The sequence below is a fragment of the Glycine soja genome, chromosome 11 (genome assembly GCF_004193775.1).
Source record: "Glycine soja cultivar W05 chromosome 11, ASM419377v2, whole genome shotgun sequence".
In the NCBI taxonomy this organism is placed as follows: Eukaryota; Viridiplantae; Streptophyta; class Magnoliopsida; order Fabales; family Fabaceae; genus Glycine; species Glycine soja.
The window spans coordinates 49,215,371-49,241,701 of NC_041012.1; the positions used below are offsets into that span (position 1 = coordinate 49,215,371).

General features: G+C 32.7%; 2 protein-coding genes and 1 pseudogene across 5 annotated transcripts; 1 reads left to right on the top strand and 2 right to left on the bottom strand.

Moving 5' to 3' along the window:
- Positions 1-2,432: 2,432 nt before the first annotated feature.
- On the bottom strand, positions 2,433-3,796 carry LOC114374632 (zinc finger protein ZAT5-like). The gene has a single exon (XM_028332299.1). It carries the CDS (start codon positions 3,647-3,649, stop codon positions 2,702-2,704), a length of 948 nt encoding a protein of 315 aa, XP_028188100.1. The 5' UTR covers positions 3,650-3,796; the 3' UTR covers positions 2,433-2,701.
- Positions 3,797-13,048: 9,252 nt separating this feature from the next.
- On the bottom strand, positions 13,049-13,221 carry LOC114377791 (annotated as a pseudogene).
- Positions 13,222-19,052: 5,831 nt separating this feature from the next.
- LOC114374451 lies at positions 19,053-26,102 on the top strand. Of its 4 annotated transcripts, none has more exons than XM_028332091.1 (7): positions 19,053-19,732; positions 20,053-22,917; positions 23,569-23,622; positions 23,904-24,235; positions 24,861-24,967; positions 25,059-25,147; positions 25,637-26,102. In XM_028332091.1, exons 1-4 carry the CDS (start codon positions 19,268-19,270, stop codon positions 24,159-24,161), a joined length of 3,642 nt encoding a protein of 1,213 aa, XP_028187892.1. In that variant the 5' UTR covers positions 19,053-19,267; the 3' UTR covers positions 24,162-24,235; positions 24,861-24,967; positions 25,059-25,147; positions 25,637-26,102. The 4 variants fall into 4 exon arrangements, with proteins under 4 accessions (XP_028187892.1, XP_028187891.1, XP_028187890.1 ...); XM_028332090.1 differs by having other exon boundaries at positions 24,873-24,967; positions 25,620-26,102; XM_028332089.1 differs by having other exon boundaries at positions 24,873-24,967; positions 25,626-26,102.
- Positions 26,103-26,331: the final 229 nt, after the last annotated feature.

Sequence of the window (26,331 nt, forward strand, 5' to 3'; positions counted from 1 at the left end):
AATGATCTGATCATGGTTTGGTTATGATATTTTTGAACCTAATCATGTTGATGGTCAAGAATCAAGATACTAAATAGAGGATTAAGCAAGGGATGGAAGCAATTATTCGGTTGAGTGGAAATTTGTTTAACACTAATAACACAAATAGGCAAGCCCGATTTTTTGGTCCTGGCCTCATGGGCTAGCTTACAAAGTAGGGACAATAAGCCACATAGTAAACCAACTCATGCATTTGAGGATTTTGTCTGTATCTCCAAACCGTGAACCAATTCTACTAAATATATAAAGCAAAGAGGATAACAGCTACACAATTAATCCATGCTTCAGTTTGGTTGAGTACTTTCCCACACAACTTATATACTCCCAAGTTATTCAATCACAGCCATTCGGTTGTTGAGATTGGAAAGCACGGCAAACCACTTTAAGATAAGAAAATTCGTATTCACTCTAATCTTGTGCAAATCAGATTGTGATATGTGGTAGAACTTAGAAGTGTAGAACAATTAAATGTGATCAATTACCATGTTAACTCTGACGTAGAATTTAAATCGTTAAAGCACAACACTCTAATTTTACGCAAGACAAGAAGTGAAAATGTCAATGTGTTGTATGTACACATGTCATTTCTGTGGTGTGGGTGTGTTTTATTATCTAGAACTAGAAAGAAAATTGTTTGAAAATGATGTGATACAAAATTACAAATAACGTGGGAATATCATAACTGATTAAAATAATAGTACTCAAAATACTCGTTATTCCTCTTTTTCCATTTTTTTTACTGAAAAGGACATGGACATCTCATCATACCAGGCCTTGTCTCACCGTGACTGGTAATTGAGGAATATTGAGACTAAAGCCATTTGAAGCACAAGCACGCAAAGAAGCAAAGTAAAAAACTCAGTTCAGAAACATGGCTTATGTTTGGGTTCATCATACACAACGGCTAAATAAAAATCTGGGTTCTGTTTTTATTTGAAAAAGAGTGTATAAAAAATGATATTTGCGCGTCCTCATATTATGGCGAAGTTTGTGGCAATATTGGTGAAATAATTGAAGAAAATGTTTGAGTGACCAGAAATTAGGATAGGCCTAATTAACAAAAGAAGCAAATTAAGCAATGATTAATTATTATAGTATTAGCGTATAATGAAGTTCATTTTTGAGTGTAATGAGAATATTAGTATAATATAATTTATAGAGAGGAGAATATGTAATGGAAGGAACTTCCCAACCTACATGTGCTAATGTCAATGAGTGATCACTTCTCTCCGATTTCTTATGCATTCGGACACCTCACGCAACGTATGTGTCCACATGCTTCGCTTAACAGCATTCACCAAAACGTGCACATAACTAACTTTAGATAAGTGGCTAGTGTAAGTGACTTAAAAAGTCTTCTATCTCTCTATATATCGCACCGTATATAATACGTGTCGACATTTATGCCCTTGTGTCAGGCTAAGCCAAATTAATATTAATTACTACTACCATTTAATTTATGTATCTCTATTCTAATAATTTTGTTATTTTTCATGGAAGAGAAAAAATAAAAATGATGTCATTTGTCGGGTCCTTTTCTCATCTTCATTCTGTGAACTACATAAACAAGGCCGAAGTTTATAACTAGAAACTAGAAAGACAGATAAAGAGTATGGTTGATGGGTCCAAATAGTGGACCATAGTATAGCTCCTAATCAAACGTTTGTGGTGTGAGAGTCAGCGGTATCTTTATTGGAAGCATCAACTTTTGTATGGGCTGGAACTTCCATCACATAACACAAAGCTAGCCAACTATTCAATTTTCAAATTATCTGAAAAAAAATATCAAATTTAAACAAGTTTAATCTAGTGATGTTTGATTCTTTTACTTGCAAAATAAGAACTAAAAGGTGGTTAGTTAGGTGAAATTGTTATGCTTAAAGCTCTAATAAAGGACTATATTAGAAGGGGACAGTGGACCAGGAAATATATATATATATATATATATATATATATATTAACAGTTGATCTTATGAGTGGATTTTAAAATAATTGAGTACTTTGCTAATGGCACAGTGATATTTTTTAAACTTTGTTTTGTTAATCCTTTATTCTTAATAGTAAATGAAACAGAGTGAGAGTGTGATAGCTAGAGTAAGTGAGAAGTGAGGAAGACAGAGACTGAAAGGGAATATCTTTCAAGTTTTATTAATTAAAGAAATTAATAATAATATTAATAACAAAAAAGCAACATAGAGGAAGCCTATTCCATGACTTTTGGTTGTGGTGATGATGCAACCAAACTCTAGCCATGCCAATCCATGCCACTGCTCCATCGATCTCTTCCTCCTCTTATGGCTCTCTCGTAAAAGAAACATCCAAACTAGAATAAGATACAGACCCAAAACATTAAAATTAATAAAAAAAGGGAGAGAGAAAAAAGGGGGAAAAAAGAAAAAAAAAAGATTCTATATGACTCAATTAATATCACTTTTCTTGAATGAAAGGCAACCATGAACACTAACCACTTACTCAGAGAATTCCAAAACTTGAACAAGTAGATCATCCAAATGGGAAATTATTAATAAACCGAAAAAATAATCCAAAGAATCGATAATTAAGAATAATTGTTGTAAATTAAAATAAAGCTAATAATTCACAATGATCATTGATCAAATAATATAACTTTTCCCCCCTCTCCATCTAACTCCCACCCCGGCTTCTAATAATGGCATCCCACCAAAGCCGGAGCAGCCGACCGCATCATAGAATTCTGAGTCGCCGGAAACTGAAATTTGGAGTCCCGGAGATCGTCTTCCGGCGCCGGGAGGTTAAGATCCAACTCTAGAACATTCCGAGGCTTAACATCAACAGCACCATTAGAAGTTGTTGTTGTTGTCTGAACAATATTGTTATTATTGGTAGATGCTCTATGCCTCCTCATGTGACCACCCAATGCTTGCCCTGATGTGAATTCTGACCCACAGATGGAACACTCGTGAATCTTGGATTTGTTGCCATGGAAATTTAAACCAACCTTGTTATTATTGCCACACCCTAATTGAAGGGAAACAGAAGGGCTAATAATATTCTTCATGTGATGACTTTGTTTTGCTTCTTCAAAATTAAATAGTGACGACGAAGACGGTGGTGGTGGTGGTGGCGGCGGCGGCAACGACAGTGGTGGTGATGACGACTTTTTCTCCTCCACCTTGGGCTTCTTGTGACTTGCCCTGTGGCCACCTAGTGCTTGAAAAGAAGGGAATGTTCGGTTGCATGTTTTGCACTCATAAACATAGAAATGATCGACTTTGGTGCTACCCAGCTTCTCTGTCTTAACATCACTACCATATAAGTCCTTGTGACGATGAGGAGGGTCCCCTCCTACTTTTCCTTGTGCTAGGAGAATCAAACAATTAGCCATGTCTTCCTCTTCCTCCTCAAAGGTTGTGGATGAAGAAGAACCACCGCCACAAGAAGCACTTGAACAGCTAGATGTCATGATGGGGGTGGTAGCGGCAGTGACAGTGGTGATGGTGGTGGTGGTAGGAACGACGGCACAAGGAGACAAAGGCCTCAAGCGCCGCTTTGTGCGCTTGCCTTTGGCTATGTTGGTGGCATCGTTGTTGTTACATGAGACAAGCTCCTCCATGTCCATTTGTGACAACATTAGAGAATCCTTAAACAAAGACAATGAAACAGTGATGTCTATGAATACCAGAGAGTGATGAACTTGGTTGTGCAAGAGAAGATGGATATAGCTAGTAGTAATAGTAGAGAGAAAGAGACACAGACATGTAGAATTTATATGGAGGAGGGAGTGTGTGAACAGGTTATATATATATTGGTAGCAAGAGGGAGGGGTTTGTTATGTTTATGTTACACAGCAGCTACTCCCAAAATCTTCCTTGCTTTTCCAACCTTGGAAGTCTTGCTAACAAGAAAAGTTCTTCTCTTTGCTCACGCGCCTTTCAGAGTCCGTGCCTCCACGCTTCAATCATGACCACATTTTCTGTCTTACTGTTGCTATTGTTTTTTTTTTCTTTTCTTTTGTTTTTTTTTTTTATGATTATGGTTATGATGTTGCTCAGGGTGGGAGTACCTTTTACGAAAGAATATTTTATTTTCCTCAAATTTGTGTCCGAGCACAGTGTTTCGACACCACAGTACTGCATGCGTATGATTCATTAATGATTAAACATGCTCTGTATTTTGTAATTAATGTTCAAATTTAATGAGAAGGAGCATGTCATTTGTGTGTGTTTTTAATTTTTCATACCTTGCGAGTGGCCAGGATTAATTAATTAATTACGTACTCATTGAAACGTAAGATATGGAGATTAGAGGAAGCTGAAGTCGATTTAATTTACGTAATTGTTAACTGTTTTTTTTTTAATAAGAGCGTTGAAGAAAGAAATGCTGTTATTAAATGTTAACACTCTAACGCAATAAGATTGACGTAACCGTAGAAAGTTTGTGTGGTTTACATAAATTCTTTAGTTTAAACCTTTACACAAGAAAAATATGTTAATGTTCTGAGTCGGTTTCACTCTTTTTGGTGAGGAGAGCTAACACATTTTTTCAAATAAATTTTTTATTAGTTTATATTTATTAAAAATTACAAAATCAGAAAAAATGTTTATTAAACATGATAAAAGATCTACAAAATTTTATAATTTTTAATAAATTTTAATTACTATAAAAGAAGATGTTAGGAAATATATTCTTAGCATTTCTCTCATTTAGTTTAACTATTATTTAGGTCAACTAAAGGGAGGGGTAAAACCCATTAAAGCAAACATGGCACGTTAAACTTAAAAGAATGTCATCCCGTCATTTAGTTCGGTTTCAAAGAAAAGTACTAATCTAGATGGAGTTATTAGAGATCCGGGAGTATATATATATATATATAAGCAGTCCAACTAGAAAAGAAAAGGACATAAATAGCATGTGATTAAGTATAGGATTCGGTTAAGGACTATGGAGTAAGGAGGGTATGTATTTGTAGCATACAAGTATATGACATAAGCACTATAGGACGGTTCCTACTTTGAGTAGAACTACCTTTGATTAAATTGCTTAATTAGTTAGGCTTAATCTTCTGCTTAAAGGTGTGTAATTCTAATACGTACGTGTCTATTTATTGAGTTTTGTTTTCTGGACAAAGGGGTGGTTTGGTTTATCTATTTTAAGTAAGGAACGGTAATTGCATCTTGAATTGAGCACATCGATCTTGTGTAAGGAACGGTAACTATTTTATGTGCTTCAATTCAAACATTTTCTCTTTCTCAATAATATTTTAGCTTATGAAAAAAAAAAAAAATTAATCTTCTGCTTAAAGGTACGTCGAGGACTTGAGGTTGCAGCTAATCTGTCATAATAATCATCATTTATTGCGAAACCAAATGTAAATGATTTTTCATGCCTAATGGGACTTTTGAAAGCTTGTTAAGTCATGATTTAGTTTGGTTTGTAAAGACTCAGTCTGTCACACACACAAAAAAAGTTTGTTTTTTTTTCTTCAGAAAAAGTGTGGTTTTGTAAAGAAGATTTTATTTCATTATCAACGAAAATACTGTGCCTTACAAAAGGCCGTCACGCATTTTGTGTAATTTTGTACCGTTTTGAATATATTTGTGCTTTGTACCCTTTTTATCTAAACTTGATCACACCTTTTGTCAGGTTTGGTTTTTTAATTAATGAAATTTTTTAGCTTATAAAAAATGGCTAATAAAAAAATTTAGTTATTAGAGATATTTTTTAGTGACCTAAAAAAAATCTGTTAGCATAATCTTTATTTAATATAAATTAAACTATATTAATACAGATAATAAATGTTTAAAAAGTATAATGCATACCTATAATAACATAAAACTTAACTAATATACAAAATTCTTTAAAAAAAAAAACTAATATACAAAATAGATACGTATCACCAGTGCAATGTGCATCATATTAAATCATGTAGTATTATTAGATTAACATCATGTTAATGTTTATACTGACTAGTTCATAAATCCATGCGATGCAGATAAATTGATTTTTAATTTTCTTTAGATCAATTTTTAGAAAATTAATTGAAATTATAATAAATAAAATGTCAATTATATGAATTAATAAAAATTGAACTATATAACTGAAAGATAAAATAAAGTTGGAAAAAATTAATAAGTGACATCTATACACAAACATTACTTTTCTTAGTAAATAAATTAAATGCTTATAATTTTTTAATCCATGATTTCTTTAATACTATTATAATTATAATATTTATGCAACACATAATGATATATCTATGTTAATTGCTTTTGATATAGCAACAATTCTTAAGTAGTTTAGTAAAAAAAGAAAATTCATAACAATTGAATCAAAATATAAATGAAAAATATAAAAATAATACCAAAAATTAATTAATAATTTAGAAAGCACAATATTATAGAATCATGATAGTGACTTAGAAGTCGATTATTTCTTATTAACCGTCAACGCCTTAAAATTAATTGTAAAATTTATGGTTGAATTAAAATATTTAATTTTAAAAAATAGAAGGATCAAATGTCTGGATTTTGTTAATATAGGCAGGTCAAAATTACAAATCTAATAAAATATGAGACTAAGTATTCTAGGTAAAATTAAAGAGGAAAAGGAAGAAAAAAAACTGTTTCATTTGGAATCAACATGCATAATGTTTTTACATTATTAGTATAGGTTAAAGACTCCATGAGAGCAAAGGTTGAAGCATTTCATTCTAAGGGGAGTGGTCCAGCAATACTGGCTTAATAAAATGTTAGTTACTGATTAAGTGGATCTCAAATCATTGACTTAATCGTCTTTACTAAGACATGGTCCACTAGTTGGTGAGCAATATACTACCCATTAATGTGTAATACCCTTCAAAAGAAGAATAACACTCACCACTAATATCAACAGTGAAAGGGAAAAAGTTTCTTCGTCGGTACATGTATAGTTCACTGCAACTGAAGTCTTCAAATGACTGCATTTGGTGTATCTACTATAAATCAATAGTTATATTATGATGATCATTGCACTAATACTATTGTCTATTGGCGTCCCAGTGGCATCGATAGAGAAGACACTTTTCACTCTTGACATTATTACTGGTGTACTAGTTAGTAGTTACCATCTTCCATTTGGTGTGAGGATTTGTTTGCTGGCATAGATCTAAAGTAGTCCATTATCGGGTTCATGTACCGTTGACTCACATCTTAAGATCATGCTATAGCTTATCGATCAACTAATTAATTAGTAATTGCTTAAAGATCAAGCAAGTTTGTTGGATGAGATAATTCTTTAATTTGTAAATATACATTTTTTTTATTGAATTTGAGTTCTTCCTTAAATAACAAAAAGAGTATTCATATTTTTTTTAGGTATAAACAACTCTATTTGAGTTAGGTTAGAATAATATAAACAACAAATCTTATTATGGTCATATATTAATAACTGATTGATCTCAATAGTAATAAGTTTAAGTTTCTTAAGCAAGTGATCCAAAATTTAAATCTTCATAATTGCGTATAAAAGTAAACTCAATTGAAAAGAGACATTTGATTTTCAAATGCTTTTAAATCCTTCTAAAAAGATTAGTATTCTCAATGAACTATATTCAAGAAATTCCTTGCAATTATATGCCTAAAATATTAAAGAAACTAAGATAGTCATATGGAACAAGGAAGATCGATATCTTTGCCTTTGATTTTCAATTCATGCTCGTGAAATTAGTATATCCATTAATGCTTGTTGCAAATAGAATAATTGAGAATTGTTGGAAAGCCACACTAATTGGAATCACCCCTAGTAGCCCTGGTGGTTAGAAGATGAGTGTGTTGAAATTTCACATTTATGATGAATAATTACCAACAAAAAAAAGTGTGTTGAAATTCTACATTGATTATAAATATATAATGTCAAGATACATTATATAAATAAAGAATAACTCTTATCTTATAAACTGATTTTATAAAATTAAATTAAGTCTAAAACCTATGTTGTTATAAGAATAATAGATCACTTATTAAAAATTAAATATGGTGACTAAGTCACACTCTTGATGAAAAGATAAAAGAAGTTTAAAAGAGAAGATGATTAACTTATGTAATAATATTTTTAATTGCCTTTAAAAAATATTTTTTATTTTTTTAATTTATTATTCTTTTTAAATGCCTTCTATTTATTTGTCTCGAGTCAAAGATCATTTGTATCTTTTAATTTACTGAATTAGAAACAAATTTTGTTTGTAATGCATGACTGTTAAATAAATTATTTATCACATATAAATACAATAAAATCCTACATCATTGTATTAATTATATGTTTTTTCAGTAAGGTCAAGTCAATTCATTCAATTATATCTAACTTTCAAATGACATTTAAAACTGTTTTCCATTTGGATTAATTAATACCAATTATTTTTTCTAATAAATTTCTTCTATTTATGGGGGCAAGTTTTTTCCTGAAACATCTTGTTTTTCTTTCTGATGCATGCACTTCTACCACCGTCCACCAATTATGCTAAAGTGCATGCAACAACGGAGAACTAATCAGCGCTCTCCTTACATCACAGAGCGATGTATATGTAAGTGGAATGCATTTTGTAGCAGCCAGTGCAGATGGTTCAATGTACAGTGAAGTCTTCTGAATAAAAAGAATAGAAATTATCATCATGCAAAAGGACAGCAGATTCTTAGCGTAACAAATTAAATGTGGTAAGTTGTTTAGTGTGAGGCACGTAACGTGAGGATTGGATACTGCCATAAACTGTTAGTGACATTTTTTCGTATATTTATAAATTGCTCTGCTCTGCCTTTACCTCCACCATTTCCTTTTTGAAAAGAAAATATTAATTAGTGGAAGAAAAAAAACAAAGAAAGAAAGGGCAAGAGGTGGTGGTTTGGAAAGTACAGCATTCTTCCTTATCCCTTCCTTACTCAACTTGAGATGACTTCGCAGCCTTTTGCTCCAAAGACCATGCTTCAATATTTAACAATTTCAACTAATTCGGCGTAATTTGAATTTTTCTTATGAGGAAATTAACACCATATTTTTGTTTATTTAACATACTAAATACGCATATCTTATGTTACTACGCACTACAAACATAGGTCCAACAGAGTTTAATCGTATTGACAAAGATTTAATTACCTGATTGTATGTATAAAGAAGATTTTATTGGGAAAAAAAAACACATTTATATGATTTTATATTTTGAAGATTAATCTAGTAATTTTCGATTCTCAACAAAGATGTCACTGAGCACCAAAAGAAAAAAAACATGAATAAATACTTGAATAGTTTAGTCAAACTCTTTATTTTTCTCTCACTAAGAGTAGAAAAAAAATGTTGAATTCGTCAAATGAAAATGCAATAAACTTATCAATTAAGACAAAATAAAAAAAGATGGTTCATGTTTCCATCTTACGTATGATGTCCTGGTATCCTCCTAAATATTTACCTTAATGGATGAAAAGGACTGCTCAATTGTCAAAGAGTGAGTTCTGACTTTAGGAGTAGAGAAAGAGAGAGCAAAAGGGACATCTTCTATTGGTTACAAATAAATTCAGGTATTCATTTTATCTAATTTGCAAATAAAAGTAGAGAACAATATAATAGTTGGGTTGGGGTAGTGGTGAACACGCTCTTGAGATGAAGTGTGGGGACTGTTTAAGTTTAGGTGGAACTCATATATATAAATATTTAAGTGATATAAATAAACAAGAGATATTACACACACTACACTAGCAATTAGCACAGGACACTGAAAGTAGTGGACTTAATACTCCAACTCCACTTTAACAGTTCTCACGTCACTCAAGGGGAGAAGCTTGTGAACCACTCGTAATTAGAACAAACAACTTGGTTGTAGCTAAAGCACCTAGTATATGTAGTATATATTAAAAGATAAAGGGTGAGAGGAATAAATTTAAAATATAAATATGAATAATTAAGATTAAAGGTTATTTAATTATTACATAACTACTAAAAAAATTACACGATTTTGTATTTTAATTTTAATCCTTTATGATTATATATGTATGCGAGTAAATAATTCATATACTGATGGAGCATAAGATTTTTATTCTATTATTAAATCATAAATTATTATGTATAATAATTTTTTTAATTTTTATAATAATTATTTTAAAAATCAAAATTTTCATAATTTTTCATTAATTAACAATATTATTCTATACTAATGTGTGTAAAAATTAATATCTATTTCTATATATATTTGTTTTTCGTTGGTCAGCAGTGAACGGACAATATTATATATATATATATATAAACAAAATAAACAGTATTAGTATGGCAAACGCATGCTGCATGCGACTGAAGACGGTGATAGGCCCAAAACAATCCACTTGATTTTTTTTTCTTTTTGGGAAAAATACCCACTTCACTAGCTAGCATAAATGCATAATTGTCAACTTTTCTTATTTTTCCTTTTTCCTCTGGGATAACAAAAAGATGCTTTTATTGCTAGTTGCAGAATGGTCTTGAAGTAATTCTGAGCCCTCGTGGAAGATGCTCCAATTATTTTTATTTTCCTCTTAATATGCCACGGATAAATTGTCGTGCTAATAAATTGTTTGGTCGCGGATATTTGTAATTTTGTATGATGATATATGTGGTTGGACGATCATATTGTGAGAGAAATGTCACGTAGTACCAAAAAATGAATAATTAATATTGTGTTTAGATGAGAAAAATTAAAAAGAATTTAATTTTTAATTAAATTTAAAATACTATATATTATATCGTATTATTGATTTGTGTATACCAAGTTTAAATCTTTTAAGTTCTTAAATTTAAATTTTATAAATAAAAAATGTAATTAAAAGAAAATACATCTCACTAAAAGTTAGTAGCTTATTAGTAAACCTGGTAAATATTATATGTAAATTTTATTAAGATTGATGAGGTGGTAAGATATTTAGGGTGTGTTTAATTTGTATTTTTATTTTTTGAAAAATATTTAAAATTCTTAAAATATGTTTGGTTTGATTTCTTGTTTTCTGTTTTCATGAAATAAAATATGAAAATTTTTTATATATTGATTTCTTATTTTTTTGTATTTTTATATTTGTTTAAAATTACATTTATTGTCATCATAATTTCATTTTACGCGAAATGAGATTTTTGTTTTCAACTCAAAACACTAAAAATGATATTTTATTGTTTTCATTTTCTGATTGTTTCTTGTTTTCATTTTCACAAAAAATATTTTTAAAAATCCAACCAAATATATTTTCATCACAATTTCTATTTTCAGCGAAAATAAAAACAGGAAATAATCAAACCAAACACCCCCTTGAATATTTGATATAAAATGTTAGATTCAAAAACCTTGTTACTGTTGTGTAAAAAAAAGTTTGCATGCAAAAACTTTAATGATGAAAATTGATAGAGAACTTCTTTTCAAGTAAAACAAAAAGATTTCAAATAATGCTTAAAATGGAATAACTTAGAAAGCTTTGTTCTTCAATATATAGTTTTATTATGAAATATTTCACCCTTGAACTTTTATTGTTCATTTTGTCTATCCTGCGCATGTTTTCTCTCTCTTTCTCCACCCTGTCCCTTTCTTTCCTGCACCTCTCTCTCTCCCTTCCCCCTTTATTTTGCACCTATCTTCCGTTTCTCTTTCGCACGTCTATCTCTCTTCCTCACCTCTTTCTATTCTATTCTTATCTATTAACAAATATATATATATATATATATATATATATATATATATATATATATAAAAGAATATAAGATACAAGTGTCTACTTTTATTAATATTAATATTTAATTTTTTATATTAAACAATGTTTCTGTAGTTATAGATTATGTTAATATTGACTTAGCATGCAATTTAATATTCAATTTTGTAGCTATTGATTATTATTTATGAATATTGATATGTAGTTAAATTATTTTATTTTTGTAAAATTTTCTCATTTCAAAAGTATCTTTTTTATTTAAGAATTAGTTAACGTATATGGTTAGTAAAATTTTATTCTAAAATTTCAATTTTTCAAACAAACATATTAAAAGTTTTTTCACATATGATACATATTGAATTATTTTATCCAAATAAAGAATTTAAAATATAAAAATTTAAATTATTTTATTTAAATAAAATATTTAAAATTCCCCAAAAAATTTAAATTCTCCATCGAAACAGTATCTAGCTTGCAATAAAGGGAAAAGTTAAAATTGTCACTTGTTAGGCATTACAACTAGTACAGGTACAAGTGAATTAGTTTGGAATTGATTGTCTCAAAAGCCATGAGAGAAATGGTGAAAAGAAAACCAGTAAACCTAATACTCACTACACTTCATGGCGATGAAGACAAGGTAGTTTGTTGCAACTAAGCTTGAAACACCTTGAATTTACATTATAGCAAACAAAGACTCTCTGCACTCATCCCTTTGTTTTATTCAATATTTCCGTAGTGAATCAACCTGCTTTGACAACACGATCTTAATTTAATAGATTCTATATAAGCATATCTGTAAAATATGTTGCAATCATTTGCCTAAAAAGGTAAAATAATAATTTCTTTTCTAATATGAAAGGGATTTCTAAGATTTGATATCCATTTTTAAATGACTAAAAAATTATAAGTCAAAGGTTTACAATAATACTAACGGAAGGAAATTTTAGAAAATTAAAACTTGGGATTTATTGATTTATCCTTTTTTTTTCTGATTAATGTACTAAAATTAATCGAACTTGACAAGCAGCAGCTCGATCAATTTTGAAATTTCAGTGTGCTTCAACTATCGTCATTTTCATTAGGCTTCTTTTCTAACTAATAATCACTTTCGTAATTTGCTTTATTATTACGAGTAAATAGTACACTAATAATATACAAAAATTGAGCTCACAATATATTTTCAAAAATTCATAAAATAAGTATTTTCTCCCCCTTCTCCTTTGTCATATTTTCACACACCCATACTGATACAAGTTACAAAGTCCTCCTTGGGGTACTAACTATTTTAGTATTTATAGAGAAATACTGATTTCAAGCTTCATATTGCTGAGAATGAATGATTTTTTTAAGGGTGTGTCAGGCCATAGTGCAACACATGGGCGACACTTGAGGGTTCCAATAGCAAGCAATTGTGTTTAGACCCTCTCATCAAAAAAGTAATTTAATACGATGCGCATCAATGATCCACATATCAGATATTAAACTAATAAGAAAAGAAAATTATAAATGAATAGTGGATTTTAAAAAAGAATTATAAGTAAGTTATTGTAAAAAAAAAAAACATTAGTACAACCTGAGCACCAAATAGTTGTTGGTAACTTGGTAAAACCTTGCTATTTGTTTGGAAATAAAATTTCTTGTCTCATAATTGACTGTACATAATTGAGAAATGTACACAAATAAAATTTGAAAAATAAAAAATTAGGGATATAATTTAATAACTATACACACCTTACATCATTTATATGTTTTATTGAAAGCCTTTCTAACATTATTCCATCAATTTATGAACCGCTAGCTATTGCAATTAAACTTTCTTTAAGATTTTTGTTATCAGTTAATGTTAGTGATTATAATTCATTAATTTTTATTAATAAGAGAAATTTGAACACACTACAATTTAATATTATACCTCCAAACTTTCTTTAAGATAAGCATCTGGCGTTATCCTTTCTCTATCTAAAAGTGTTCATGATGCTCCTTCATGTCTTCTTCACACGCAGCAGAAAAAAGACACTCCCACAGCCACTTCAGGCGCTAATAATAAGTGAAAACTGAAACCAAAGAAAAAAGGTTTCAATCTATATATCTAGAATTGATTATTGAATGGTGGAGGTTATGATGAGATCAATGATCGAACTCAATTGAATGGAAGTTGCACAATTGGAAAGAGGGTCACGGGTCAGCTAATTCAACCCTTTCTTTGAACGAAAGTGACTCCGTGCCGACTCAACCTTATGTTAGGTTTACTGCTTCCAGAGAACACAACTATTTCACTACTCCCTTAACTATACTATATACTTTTATTTCTCACGCCTACCTCGTGAGCAAACTTTTCCATCCAAATTTCACCACATCTTCTAACTGCAAGTGCAAACCAATACCCATATATACTTAATTTCACAATAACACATAACATAAACCCAAAAAGAGAAAGCAAGAAACTGCCATACCTACTGCCCTAGCATCCAACTTAATTTCCAAACCCATACGGGCTTCCATTCAGTCTGAATATATTTCACCACACGTATTTATAGAAGAAGAAATTAAAATAAATTAAGAAAATAAAATCAATATCAAATCTTATCTTGTAACTTTTCTATCAACAATAATAAAGTTATAAAACTAATGAGAGGTGTATGCAACTGATATGAGATTGTTTCGATTTAACATATCATATCAAGTTTAAATTCTAGATATGTAAGTACATTAAATATTCAGCGAGAAAGAGTTTTGCCGCTTAAATGATCATATTTAGCTTATGCAAGATTGTTTTCATACAAAATCATTGTGGTTGCATAAAATAAATAAATAAATAAACTTCTTGCAAATCCTTTTTTAATAAATTAAGAATATCAAATAATTATTTCAATAGAAAAATCCCGAAAACTTAAAAGCTAATCCAATCTAAGCTTAGCACCCTTAATTTGTTGCTCTAGCTATCATAATCATACATATCAATAAGGTTGGTGGCTTGGTGCGTTTGAGGTTAGGTTGCATCACATGAATTTGTTCTTTTCAAACACAATATAGTGAGTTACATTTGTGGGTGCAAAATTATACGAGTACAAAATCTAGAGTTACCGCTAGCTAGGTGTATTTACCGGTAGATACCTAATTGTAGGTTGCTTCTGTTTTGAGCCCAACTGCTAACTACGTATACAAGAAGTTGTTACTTGTGATAGTAGTCGTCACTCATAATTAATAATGGAGGAAGGAGTTAGCTGAACCTTTCAAAACCACAATATTTAATTATGCTGACAGAAGCATTCTTAAGCCACAAAATGGACAGTTCTTCAGTATAACTATAATAGTAATAATATAGAAAAAATACATTCCACATGTAGATTTAATTATGTATAAGGGAAGTTAGGTGCGGGGGCTAAAAGTGGTACTTGTCTTGTGGATACATTTGGATTTATTTTCCTCGTTTTTTTTTTCTTTCAGTTTCTTGTTTATTTTTCACTTCACATAAATCTCTTTTGACTTGACATAATCATGCAAGAACAATCCCTAGCTGGAGGTGGAACACATGATGTATCAAGTCGAAATTAAGTTTGGATACGCATATTAACTGATCATGATAGTTATATACCGGTAAATAGTAAAAAATAAATACTTAAAAGAATTTTGTTGCTTGTAAAAGAAAAAATTAATGTGATAGAGATCAATTTGATACTTTTTCAAGTCTTGGGCATGTTGTTTCTTTTACTTTCTTCATTTTTTTTGTATAGAATCTATTTCATAAAAGCCGTGATTGCCTTGTTCTGATTCAGTTAATCAAATTGCATACAAGACCATAGTTGATGATAGATCGTGCTCATAATCAACGTTCCCCGGTAGTGGAAGGGCTCCTCTATATATAAGCATGGATCAAAACACAACTAAACACGCATGGCTCTACATCAATCAATCATTATGTTATAGGGCCCAACAGGAGTAACCATAATTAATATTAGAGAAGCTTCTTTATAAGTATATATTAGTCTATCTTGGGATTAGAGCCAAAGTGTGCCCACAAGATTATTTTTGATAGGGTGTTACTGTTGATCCTTACACTTTTTCTATTGGCCCCTACAGAAAAAAAAATCCTCTTACCCCTTTCAGTTCTCCCTGCTTCTTCCCCTTCCCTATTCCCCCAAGGCCCCAATAAATCATTGTAACCGAATTTAAATTAAATTGATTTTTTTTGAACTAGTTCAAGAAAAATTGAATACACTATTTTATAAAACTAATCCAATTAATAGAATTGTTTCTACAAAATCAGTTCGGTTAATCAAATTAATTTAAAACTAGTTTGAAAATCAGTTTAAAATTGATTCAGCTCTTAAAACCAGTTAAAAACTAATTTAGTTTAGAACCAGTTTTTAAAAACCAATTCAATTTTAAACTAGTTTTTAAATTAGTTTGACTACTTGGATATAAAATCAAACCAGTTAAAATAGTTCAAAATCAGTTCAGTTCAATTTTTTTTAACGAACTAGTTTTTGTACACCCCTAATTGTTGCTCATCTCCGTTGTTCCAAACTCCAAATATGCGTGCACAACCCCCTTCTTCTTGAACAACATTGTGCATCACTGCCTTGGCCTAGCCACCACCATGCCACTGCCACATCATCATTACACCTCCATCTGCGTTCGTGAACCAATCTTTGAGGGTCCTTGCGTGCGTGACCTCAACCTCTGAGGTTCTGGACGCACATGACTTCCCCGTTGTGCGGTGGTGTTGTGGCACATAGATATGTTGGTGTGGGTGTGAAGCACAAAGGAAGAAGAAGAGGCAAAAAGAAACTCAATTCTGTTGAACAATGTACAACATAATGGAGTTTTCACCCCTTTAGAAAACAAGGGAAATATGATTCTATTTCTATGGGCTCAACTACATGTTTATTGGACATTACTTTGTGCACCCAACACAATTACTGGTACACCCAACATAACAACGAAATTTCATTTTTGACCTTCCATAAAGATAATACGGATTGGCGAATCCATAAGTCCAATACGAATTAGCCAATCATGACTTTTGTGTTATTAGCACGACGCTATAATCAATTGAGCTTATAGGTTAATTATATTATAAAATAATTAATGTCGCTATATATAACAATAAATTTTTTAATGTATATTTAATGCATATGTAAATTTAGATCAAAATTTATATTTGTAAACAAATTAATTATTATATAAAAATTAATTGTCACAAAATTTATTATCTAAATTTACATGTGCATTAAATATACATTAGAAATTTTATTGTTATATATAGCAACATTAATTATTTTATAACATAATTAACCTATTAGCTTAATTGGGTAGAACATTGTGTCAATAATGCGAAATTCTTGCATGGGCCATTAATTTTAAATTAATTGTTAAAACATATTTTTATTTTATTTTTTTAAATTGTTTGGGCCTCATATGAATTGACGAATCCATATCAGCTTTACGGAAGGACAAAAATGAAATTTGACTGTTTTGTTGGATGTACGGACAACTATGCTGGGTGCACAAACAATGCCCAAGTTTATTTTGGCAAAGGCCTGATTACATCTTGCAAGCAGGCCCACTAGACTAAAACTGAGATGAGATCAATAATTGTAATTGGAATCACTTATGATTTATCTCTACCCACCCAAAGTCCCAAACTCCTATGTTTAAGCCAAAAGTCTTACACTCCAAACAGAACAAAAGAAATTTAGACAAGTAGCTGGTAAAAGGCAAATAAGAGCATCTCCTGGTGTAATAACAGTGAAATTGCTTAACTCAGTTTTCGGTAGGCCCAACAATATCACATTGGATTTAAGATTTTCATAAAAAAAAAAAAAATCTCTCCAACAGTGCAATCCTTAAGAACATTGAAAAGTTACTATTTATACAAGCAACTATTCTTATGTAATATGTAAGAACTAGCTCTTGAGTTTAAGAACCCCATAAACAACTTTCATTGAAGATGCTCCGAGTATGAATCTGTCACACAAGCCAAACTTTACAAAAGCCATTTTCTATATACATGCAATATAGTGTCATTCAGTAAACATCAGTATGCAATACTGCAGTCACAACATTCAACAGTAGGTTTATTCACCAGAAATTCATCAGAAGTATAATTTTACTGAGACGAATCTCTGGTACTACATGTCTCCACGATTTCATTTTGCATACATCTTTAGAAGGATGTCATGCTTCAGAGTTTATATGGGTAAATTGATGAAAAACAGGCAAAAGATAAAACACAACTTCTACAAAAATATTTAGTTGCATTTACACTGGACTCAAACCAACCTTACCTGCAAACAAGAAAGCACAACAGAGATGTTATTAAAAAGGAGAAACTTTAAGTTTATGATACAGAAATTTATAACATTCTGACAATTACAGACATAAAATAAGCAGCACTTTTTTCTGAATTATACTATGAAAAGAGATTGTCCATGTCTTGGACAAGATGATCAACGATAAGTGCAGGCAAAGCTTTTCCAGGCCAAATATTAGGTTTGAGGAGTCAATGAAATTTAATTGAAATTTCATAGTTTAATTTATAGATTAGTTAAAAAAAAAAATTATATCCAAGGAGCAAGAAAAAGGGAATCTGAGATATGAACATCTTGCTTTTATTGAACAATCCCATGTCTATATCATTACTGCAAGTCTCAAATATCATATATACGCACAACTTAGCTGTCATCATCAGTTATATCAGGACCTTGTTTATTCAGCAGAGTCATATGCACAACTTTTGAAAATTACACATTACTTTTGAATCATATAAGCACCATGCATATATATTTTTTTAGAAACGTTTTATGATAAGGTCTTTGGGAATTTTATCGTGATGGACATTCTATCAAAGAAACAAAATTAATCACAAAGTTATAGAAAATTAGTTCTTGTTGAACACAAAAACAAAACGTGAATCAAATAACATATAAGCATATCCGACTGGATGGATTGATGAATTTGGAAAGAACAGAATTATCATGGTTCATTTTTTTTTCCATACCACATGCCAATCTTCCCCCAGCATATAAAAGAAGAATCACCAAATAATATTCTCCTGACATTATTTACGGCTGCGAATCCTCACAGTATTTTTTGTTTGTTTGATTCATTTGTGACAGGAAAAATATTAAAATTATGTTCTTATCGATTAAATTTAAAAATGGAATTTTTTTATTAGTAATAAATAAGTGAAAACAATAATAACTTTATAAAAAATAATTGAGTGTAATTCTACCATCCAAGTAACTTTTTGTAGGGTATTAGAATTTAGAAATGAAAAAGTAACAACTTGCTTAGATAATATATAGATGAGAGATTATGCAAATGGCTTTTTCACTCATGTCTTGGAATTTAGAGTTGAATCCTTGAGACCGAACTCGAACATTCGAACCCCAAAGTCCACGTTACAAATAGCGCACTGCATCTGCAACTGCAAACTGCGAAGCGAAGCCAACTCCCAAAAAGTAAAACACAATTTCAACAAAAATAGAAAAAAAAATGTGATCAAGTTGGAAATCGATATCGAAATCGTGGAGAGCAAAGAAGGCATTGACATTTGAACGATGGAGCCACGAAACCCTTCTCCGTCGCCGTCACCGGTTCGAGTCCTCATTCGCCCTCCGTCGTCTCCCTCCTCCTCCTCCTCCACCTCCTCCGACCATCCTTCTCCGGCGCCGGCGGCGTCTCTCCCTCGCTCCTCCGACGGCGTGGTGGTCGTCGGCTTCATCGCGCGGCGGCACGACGATTCTGCGCAGCTCCTCAACCGCGTCATCGACTCCAACGCCTTCGCCTCCGGCAACCTCGACGCGCCGCTGCTCGTCGACGACGAGGAGGCGAAGGAGTGGTTCGAGCGGAGGAGAATCAGCTACTTTCACGACCACGACAAGGGGATTTTGTTCCTTCAGTTCTCTTCCACTCGCTGTCCCGCGATTCACGCCGCCGCGGACGGTACCGCGCCGCCGGGATTCGATTCCGCCGTCGAAGAGCACGAGTTCGGCGACCTCCAGGGAATGCTTTTCATGTTCTCTGTAAGTCATTTTCTTCACTCTTCTAAACATCTTATATTATGCAGAATATTTAAGTATGAACAACCTAATCTCTTTGTCTGAATTACAGACATAGAGAATTTGATAATTTTTTGCTTATTTTTAGCGAGAAGTTTGCAGAATTAGTGTAGGATTTACTAATTTATATCATGAAAGAGTTATGACTGTTACATTCAGTGAATTAGGAACTCTAATTTTAGCTGCTGTAGTTAGTTTTTTGAAATTACAGGGTGTGTTCTGTGTATACTGTTAATTTTAAATTGTGCGTAGTTGATGGTGTAATTGACGAGTTAGAAATGCAGGTTTGTCATGTTATAATATATATTCAGGATGGGTCACATTTTGGTACTAGGATTTTGAGGAATTTTCGGGTGCTGCAAGCAGCCAAGCATGCTATGGCTCCCTTTGTTAGATCCCAGACTATGCCGCCTTTACCGTCTAGGTCGCATCCTTCGCCGTCGTCCCGACCTGTTTCGTCGGCAAACAATTCTTCACCAGTTAGAGGTGGTGGTAACTTGGGTCGCAATGTGTCAGCCATATCTCTCATGTCAGGTTTAGGTTCTTATGCTTCTTTGTTTCCAGGACAGTGCATACCTGTCACACTGTTTGTATTCATCGATGACTTCTCCAGTTTGTCGAATTCCAGTGCAAATGGGGAGGAATCTTCCGATGGCTCTTTGATTAATCAGTCTTCTAGTTTCAGTGGTGCAGCCAAGGGAAACTTGCCTGCAAAAGGTTCTGGTTCGGTAGTTGTGCTGGCACGCCCTGCAAGTCGATCTGAAGGTGGATATAGGAAGAAATTACAGTCGTCTCTTGAAGCACAAATTCGCTTTCTTGTTAAGAAATGTCGGACGTTATCAGGTTCTGAAATAACTCATTCGAGTGTGAGAACTGGGGGTACCTCAACTTCTGCACCTTTGTTTTCACTTGATGCATCAAGGACAGTTGTCTTGTTAGATCGGTCTTCAAATCAAAGAGGTGAGTCTCTTGAGTTTGCCAGTGGACTTGTTGATGATGTCTTAAATGGTAAAGCAACTTCAGATTCCCTTTTGCTTGAAAGCCATGGTCAAAGTGCAAGCAAAGAAGATTTAATATCAGTTAAGGAGTTCATTTACAGGCAATCTGATATTTTGAGAGGGAGAGGGGGGGTTATTAATACCAACAGTGGCTCAGCTGCAGGTGTTGGTATGGTTGCTGTTGCAGCAGCTGCAGCTGCTGCCTCAGCTGCATCTGGGAAAACATTTACTACTCCCGATCTTCCAAATCTTGAAATTTGGTTATCTTCTAGTCGTCATATCTTGAGTGGAGTTCTCTGTGCAAAAGGTGGTTGTTTGGATGAAATTGAAATTATCAAAAGAAAACCTCGTCCAAGGAATACTGTTTCATCAACAGTGGAAGGATCTTCGAAGAGTACAAATCCTTTAGATGTTGCAGTATCATGGTTACAAAGTGGTAGAGGGTTGAACACTAAATTCTCAACTTTGTGGTGCCAAAGAGCCATTCCGGCCGCAAAGGAGATTTATTTGAAAGATTTGCCTGCTTGTTATCCTACTTCACAACATGAAGTCCATTTAAATAAGGCTTTGCATGCATTTCGCTCAATGGTAAAAGGACCTGCAGTGGAACTATTTGCAAAAATGTTGGAAGAAGAATGCACTTCCATATGGAAATCAGAAAGGCAACTATGCGATGCTGTTAGTTTGACAGGAAAACCATGCATGCACCAAAGGCATGATGTTGAAACCAGTAATTCAGACTTGGGAGCCCCGCCCATGCCACATTCAAGTGGCTATTTTTTCCTTCATGCTTGTGCTTGTGGTCGTTCCCGACAGTTGCGTCCTGATCCCTTTGATTTTGAATCAGCTGATGCTAGTTGCTTCTCTGACTGTGATAAGCTACTTCCTGCAGTCAAATTACCCGAAACACAAGTTGCAGGACCTGTTCAATCTTCTGCTTGGAGTTTGCTTCGTATTGGGGGTTCAAAATACTATGAATCTTCTGAAGGCTTACTTCAAAGTGGATTTTGTGCCACTGAGAAATTTCTTTTTAAATGGACGATATACCTAGAGAAAAAGAAAATACCAAATGGTTCTACAGAGAGTATAGTGAAGCAAGGTTCTGTAATTAGGGCACCCAAGGTTGAATATATTGTAGATGCAAAGAAAACTGATGTTAGACAAGCCCACCCCACTTTGCAGAATGGAGTGGAAGACCAGGGACCATCTTTAGATATCATGAAGGCTGATGATAAAAAGATAAGTTTTGGTAGAGGTTTCCCTATTTTCAAAATGAGAAAACCTTTTTCTGAGGTTGTTGCTGGATCAGTAGCTAGTGATTCAGGATTCCCTCCTCTTCAACAGAGGAAATTGCCTACACCAGGTTCAGAAAAGGGTATGAAACAAAGCAGGCCATCTAGTCAGACTGTTGAACAGGTTAATGCAGCCATTGATCATGAAATATCTCAAAATTCTCAACATGTATCTTCTACTCAGGGACCTCTTGATGTTAATGGCAATAATATCTGCACGGATGGTGATCCTTTTTTGAGGATTGGTAGCAATGTAGTACCTGTATTCTTGAATGGTGGTGAAAGGAACACATCACATTCTTTAAAGCATGCTATAGTATATCTTGGATTTGAGCATGAATGCCCCCGTGGCCACCGTTTTCTTTTGAATGCAGAACATCTCACCGAACTTGGATCTGCATATTCATTATCTGAAGAATCTCATATATCTTCTATGGAGCCTGCTGGCAGAAATCAGGCATTTCATACTAAAGTAAGCAAGAATGCTTCCTGGAACAAAGTTCATCGAAGCTCAAATGAAATTCTTTCTGCAATCTCAAATAAGGAAAGAGATGTGAACAAATCTAATCAAATGATTCCTAATCGTGATATGAATTCCGATGGATTAATACATACTTCCATTCCACTACATAATTTGACATCAATGAATGCAAATGCAAAACCCCTGAATCTTATAAAAGATTTTGGAGGGGATCTTCAAGCTATTAGTATGGATGGTGATGATCTTGCATTCTCCATGCTGAATCAAAACTTGCCTATCTACATGATGTGTCCTCACTGCAAGCATTCTAGGAATAATAAGGATACACCAAAGGTTAAATTTGCCAGTGGGATCTCACAGCTTAAAAGAATTTTTCTGGTATGAGTTGCTGCTCTAATAAGCATTAAATTATGTTTCAATTAGTATCATTGATTTTTTTTTCCTGTTACTAAAATGCATATTAATATTGAAACATGTTCTAACTTTGGAGTGTGTTTGTCATTTTCTTCTTTTTTTTTTATAAACCCATGGGGGTTGCACAATTTTCCTTTTGTTGTTTGTCTTTTAGACTTTGTCTATTAACTGCACCTTTCACATATTTGCTTTATGTAAAAAATGGGATGTAATTTTCTAGGGTAATAAACTCATACTTTCATCTCCATTTACTTATTTCATTTTCTTTTTTATTGCTTAAGATAAACTAAAATTTCTCTGGATGTACCTCAATGTAAGGAGCCACCAATGGTTTTCTTCTTTTAAACAAATCTTACAAACCATTCATTACTTTTTAGGGATTTATCTTTTACGGTATGGCATCTTCATGATTGAATTAACTAACTGATTACTGATAAGTAGTTTATCATTATTTCTTGTTTGTTGGGCATTTCCCCCAGTAGTTGAAATCATGCATATATATTTAGCTGGTGTATGTATTATATGCCACATGATATTGATGTTGACTGTTGTGTTTAATCATTTTATTTTAAATTAATATCATATCAGGACACTAATCTATAGATATTACTTTAGGTGACACCTGCATTTCCAGTGACACTAGCAACGTGCCCTGTTGTACAATTTGAGGTATGTCTTTCTTCTTCAGGTGTGGAGTTCTTGAAATTTTGAATGTAAATTAACAACAATTCACATATTTAAAATGCTAAGGCTTTTTTTATAGAGTTAAACTTGTCTAGAAATTGATGCTTTATGATGGAAGGGAACAACCTTCTGTTTTGTACTATTTGCATGCTTGTTTACTCTTTTTTCGGCATTGTTGTTTGTACTTTTGAAATTATATTAAGACTGTTGTACTTTCTGTTTATCTGCTCAATTGTGTAATATTTCTAGCTATTTTGGCCTTGTAGACGTCATGCTTGCCTCCCTCAGTTCCAGATCGTGAACAAAAATTGCAGTTTAGCCTTGGATGTGAAGTGATCTTGCCACCAGAGAGCTTCCTTACACTTAAATTACCATTTGTGTATGGCGTGCAGCTTGAAGATGGAAACAAGCATCCTCTTAACCCCTTTGAACAACAGCCTGAAATGACAGCCTGGATTACCAAGGGCACAGTACTGCAGATCTTGTCCAAGGGAAACAATGATGAGGGATATCAAACACAGTAAAAGCTTACTGAATCTTTGAGTGGTCTTTGCTATAGTGAAAAGGAAAGGATGTCAATAGCTTCTCCAAAACTCAGGTGCAGTTCATGCCCCCTCTTCTTTTAGCTAACATCATGTTTTGAAAATTTAATGGGCAAAAGTTTGCACCTTGCAATAGTTATTCATTATAGAAACTAGATCCTTTATGTTAAAGGAAATAATTATAATGTGCCCTTTCAAGATGCCCTTGGCCTTTTCATAAAAGGAAATGTTAAATGTTTGTTCAAGTTAAAAAGGTATATAATAGGAAGCAATTAGCAAAAGGATTGTGGCAGGGTCCCATCTAGTTAAAAACCTGTGTAACAGCGTCTAGATGATCAGGCTCCGACATGTTGTATCTACCATGAAGGACTAGTGGAAACCTTTTCACAAGTGTGTTGTTTCTTTTCGCTTCATTTTTTCTTGGCAGAATAATGCAAGTTGTGATTAAACTTTTTAGTCCTTACCCTTAAAAGGATGGGTGAAGTTTTCTGCATTCTTTATTTTTTTAGCTAAATTACAGGAAAACTTTTGTTTATGAAGATTGACTACAAATTTTGAAGGTTTAGAACTAATTGATAAATGTCTCAGATCAAAACATTAGGCCATTAATGCTGATTAAATTGATATACTTAATTATTATCTTGCATAAAATAATTGTTTGTGACTTTGCTGGGATTGGAGATGTGTGTGCAGGACAAGTAACTTAGTGGATGATGGGTATATGGTCTGGAATTGAATTACTGAGCTGTAATGGAAACTAGTGGAGTTCATTACACAGGCATGAACTGGTAACATGAATTTCTGATATTGTGAATTCTTTGTACTTAAATCACCAGCCTTTTAATTAGGTTCAGTTGTGGACCTCTTGGTTATTTGCAGATCTGTGGTTGGCTTTCTTTGTACTTGGTTTTCTTGCTTGTGCATAAGTTCGTGTATATCAAATGGGTAACTGAAAATTCATGGTTCAGGTAAGCTGTCTGGATTGATTTGGAGGATACTGCCCTTTACAAATGAAAGTATTCTATGGTAACCAGAGAATTAGAATGGTCCTAGTAATGGCATGTGACTGTTTTATAGATGCAGTCTTTTTTTTTTCTCATATTTATTTTCTCAATGACCCACACTTAAAAAGACTTCATTTGTTATAAGTTTTACATTTTAGCCTTCCTGACAGTAAATTTGTTGTGTGGTCTGCTTGGATCTTTATCTTAATAATTTGATTAGTTAATACATTCAATCAATATTATGCAGTTTGTTGTAATAGAACTATAAAATAACATAAATAAGCAAATAACAGGTGCAGTTTGTTATATCATGCAAGGTTGGGGGAAATGTTGATATGGCTTATTATTTGTATGTTTCACAGTTAATTGCACAAGCTACTCCTTAATTTAGTTTGAAGCCCGTTATAGAAATTCAACTGCTAAACTTACTATGAAGGCGAAGTTTGCTTGCAGGTGAAGCCCCTCAAAGTTGTAGTTGACAAAAGGGTGGATGGCAGCATGTACATGGAAGATCATGTAATCAGGACACTGATTGATATCTTTTATGTAGTGATCTTTTTCTTCAACACGAGGCACCAAAGGATAAAAGGGGCAAGCGTGGGCTAGCAAGGAAAAACCATGCGCATTGGTGTTTCTTGATTTCCCCGGGGGCTGGGGGGAATTTCTTGGTGTTCTAAGCTTGCCGATCATCAAGCTGGCAAAAAATCGTTGAACTGAAGTCTTTGGGAAAGGCTTAAATCGAGTGTTCTTTATAATGTTGAAACTACTGGTTTATGCATTAGAGGGGATCAAACCGTGTCATTTTTTCATTAGTAAACTTTCATTTTTTGTCCAAGAGATTATCAACATTAATTGGTCGCTTTTTTTTATTTCTTGATTTTATAACATCTTTACTTTAGTCCTTTATTTTGAAAACTAAGTCATTCTTCTGCCCCCCCCCCCTTTCATTTTTCGCTCTCATTTTGCATTAAAGAAAAGTAAAGTGAATGACAATTTATGAAGTCGAATAAAATAAATTTTGTAAAGTAAAAGATCACAATGATCATCGTGTGCAATTTTCGGGACTAGAATTAGAAAATATTCATAATCTTGTGTGAATTTGATACGCGAATTACTCCGGGATGTTTAAAATAAATGATAAAAACTTC

What these genes read in the sequence shown, in the direction of transcription:
- LOC114374632 (XM_028332299.1), bottom strand. Translation starts at nt 3,649, where the DNA reads ATGTTGTCACAAATGGACATGGAGGAGCTTGTCTCATGTAACAACAAC.
- LOC114374451 (XM_028332091.1), top strand. Translation starts at nt 19,268, where the DNA reads ATGGAGCCACGAAACCCTTCTCCGTCGCCGTCACCGGTTCGAGTCCTC. An exon ending in GAATGCTTTTCATGTTCTCT is followed by an intron (nt 19,733 to 20,052) that starts GTAAGTCATTTT and finishes TTAGAAATGCAG; the next exon opens with GTTTGTCATGTTATAATATA. An exon ending in AGCTTAAAAGAATTTTTCTG is followed by an intron (nt 22,918 to 23,568) that starts GTATGAGTTGCT and finishes ATATTACTTTAG; the next exon opens with GTGACACCTGCATTTCCAGT.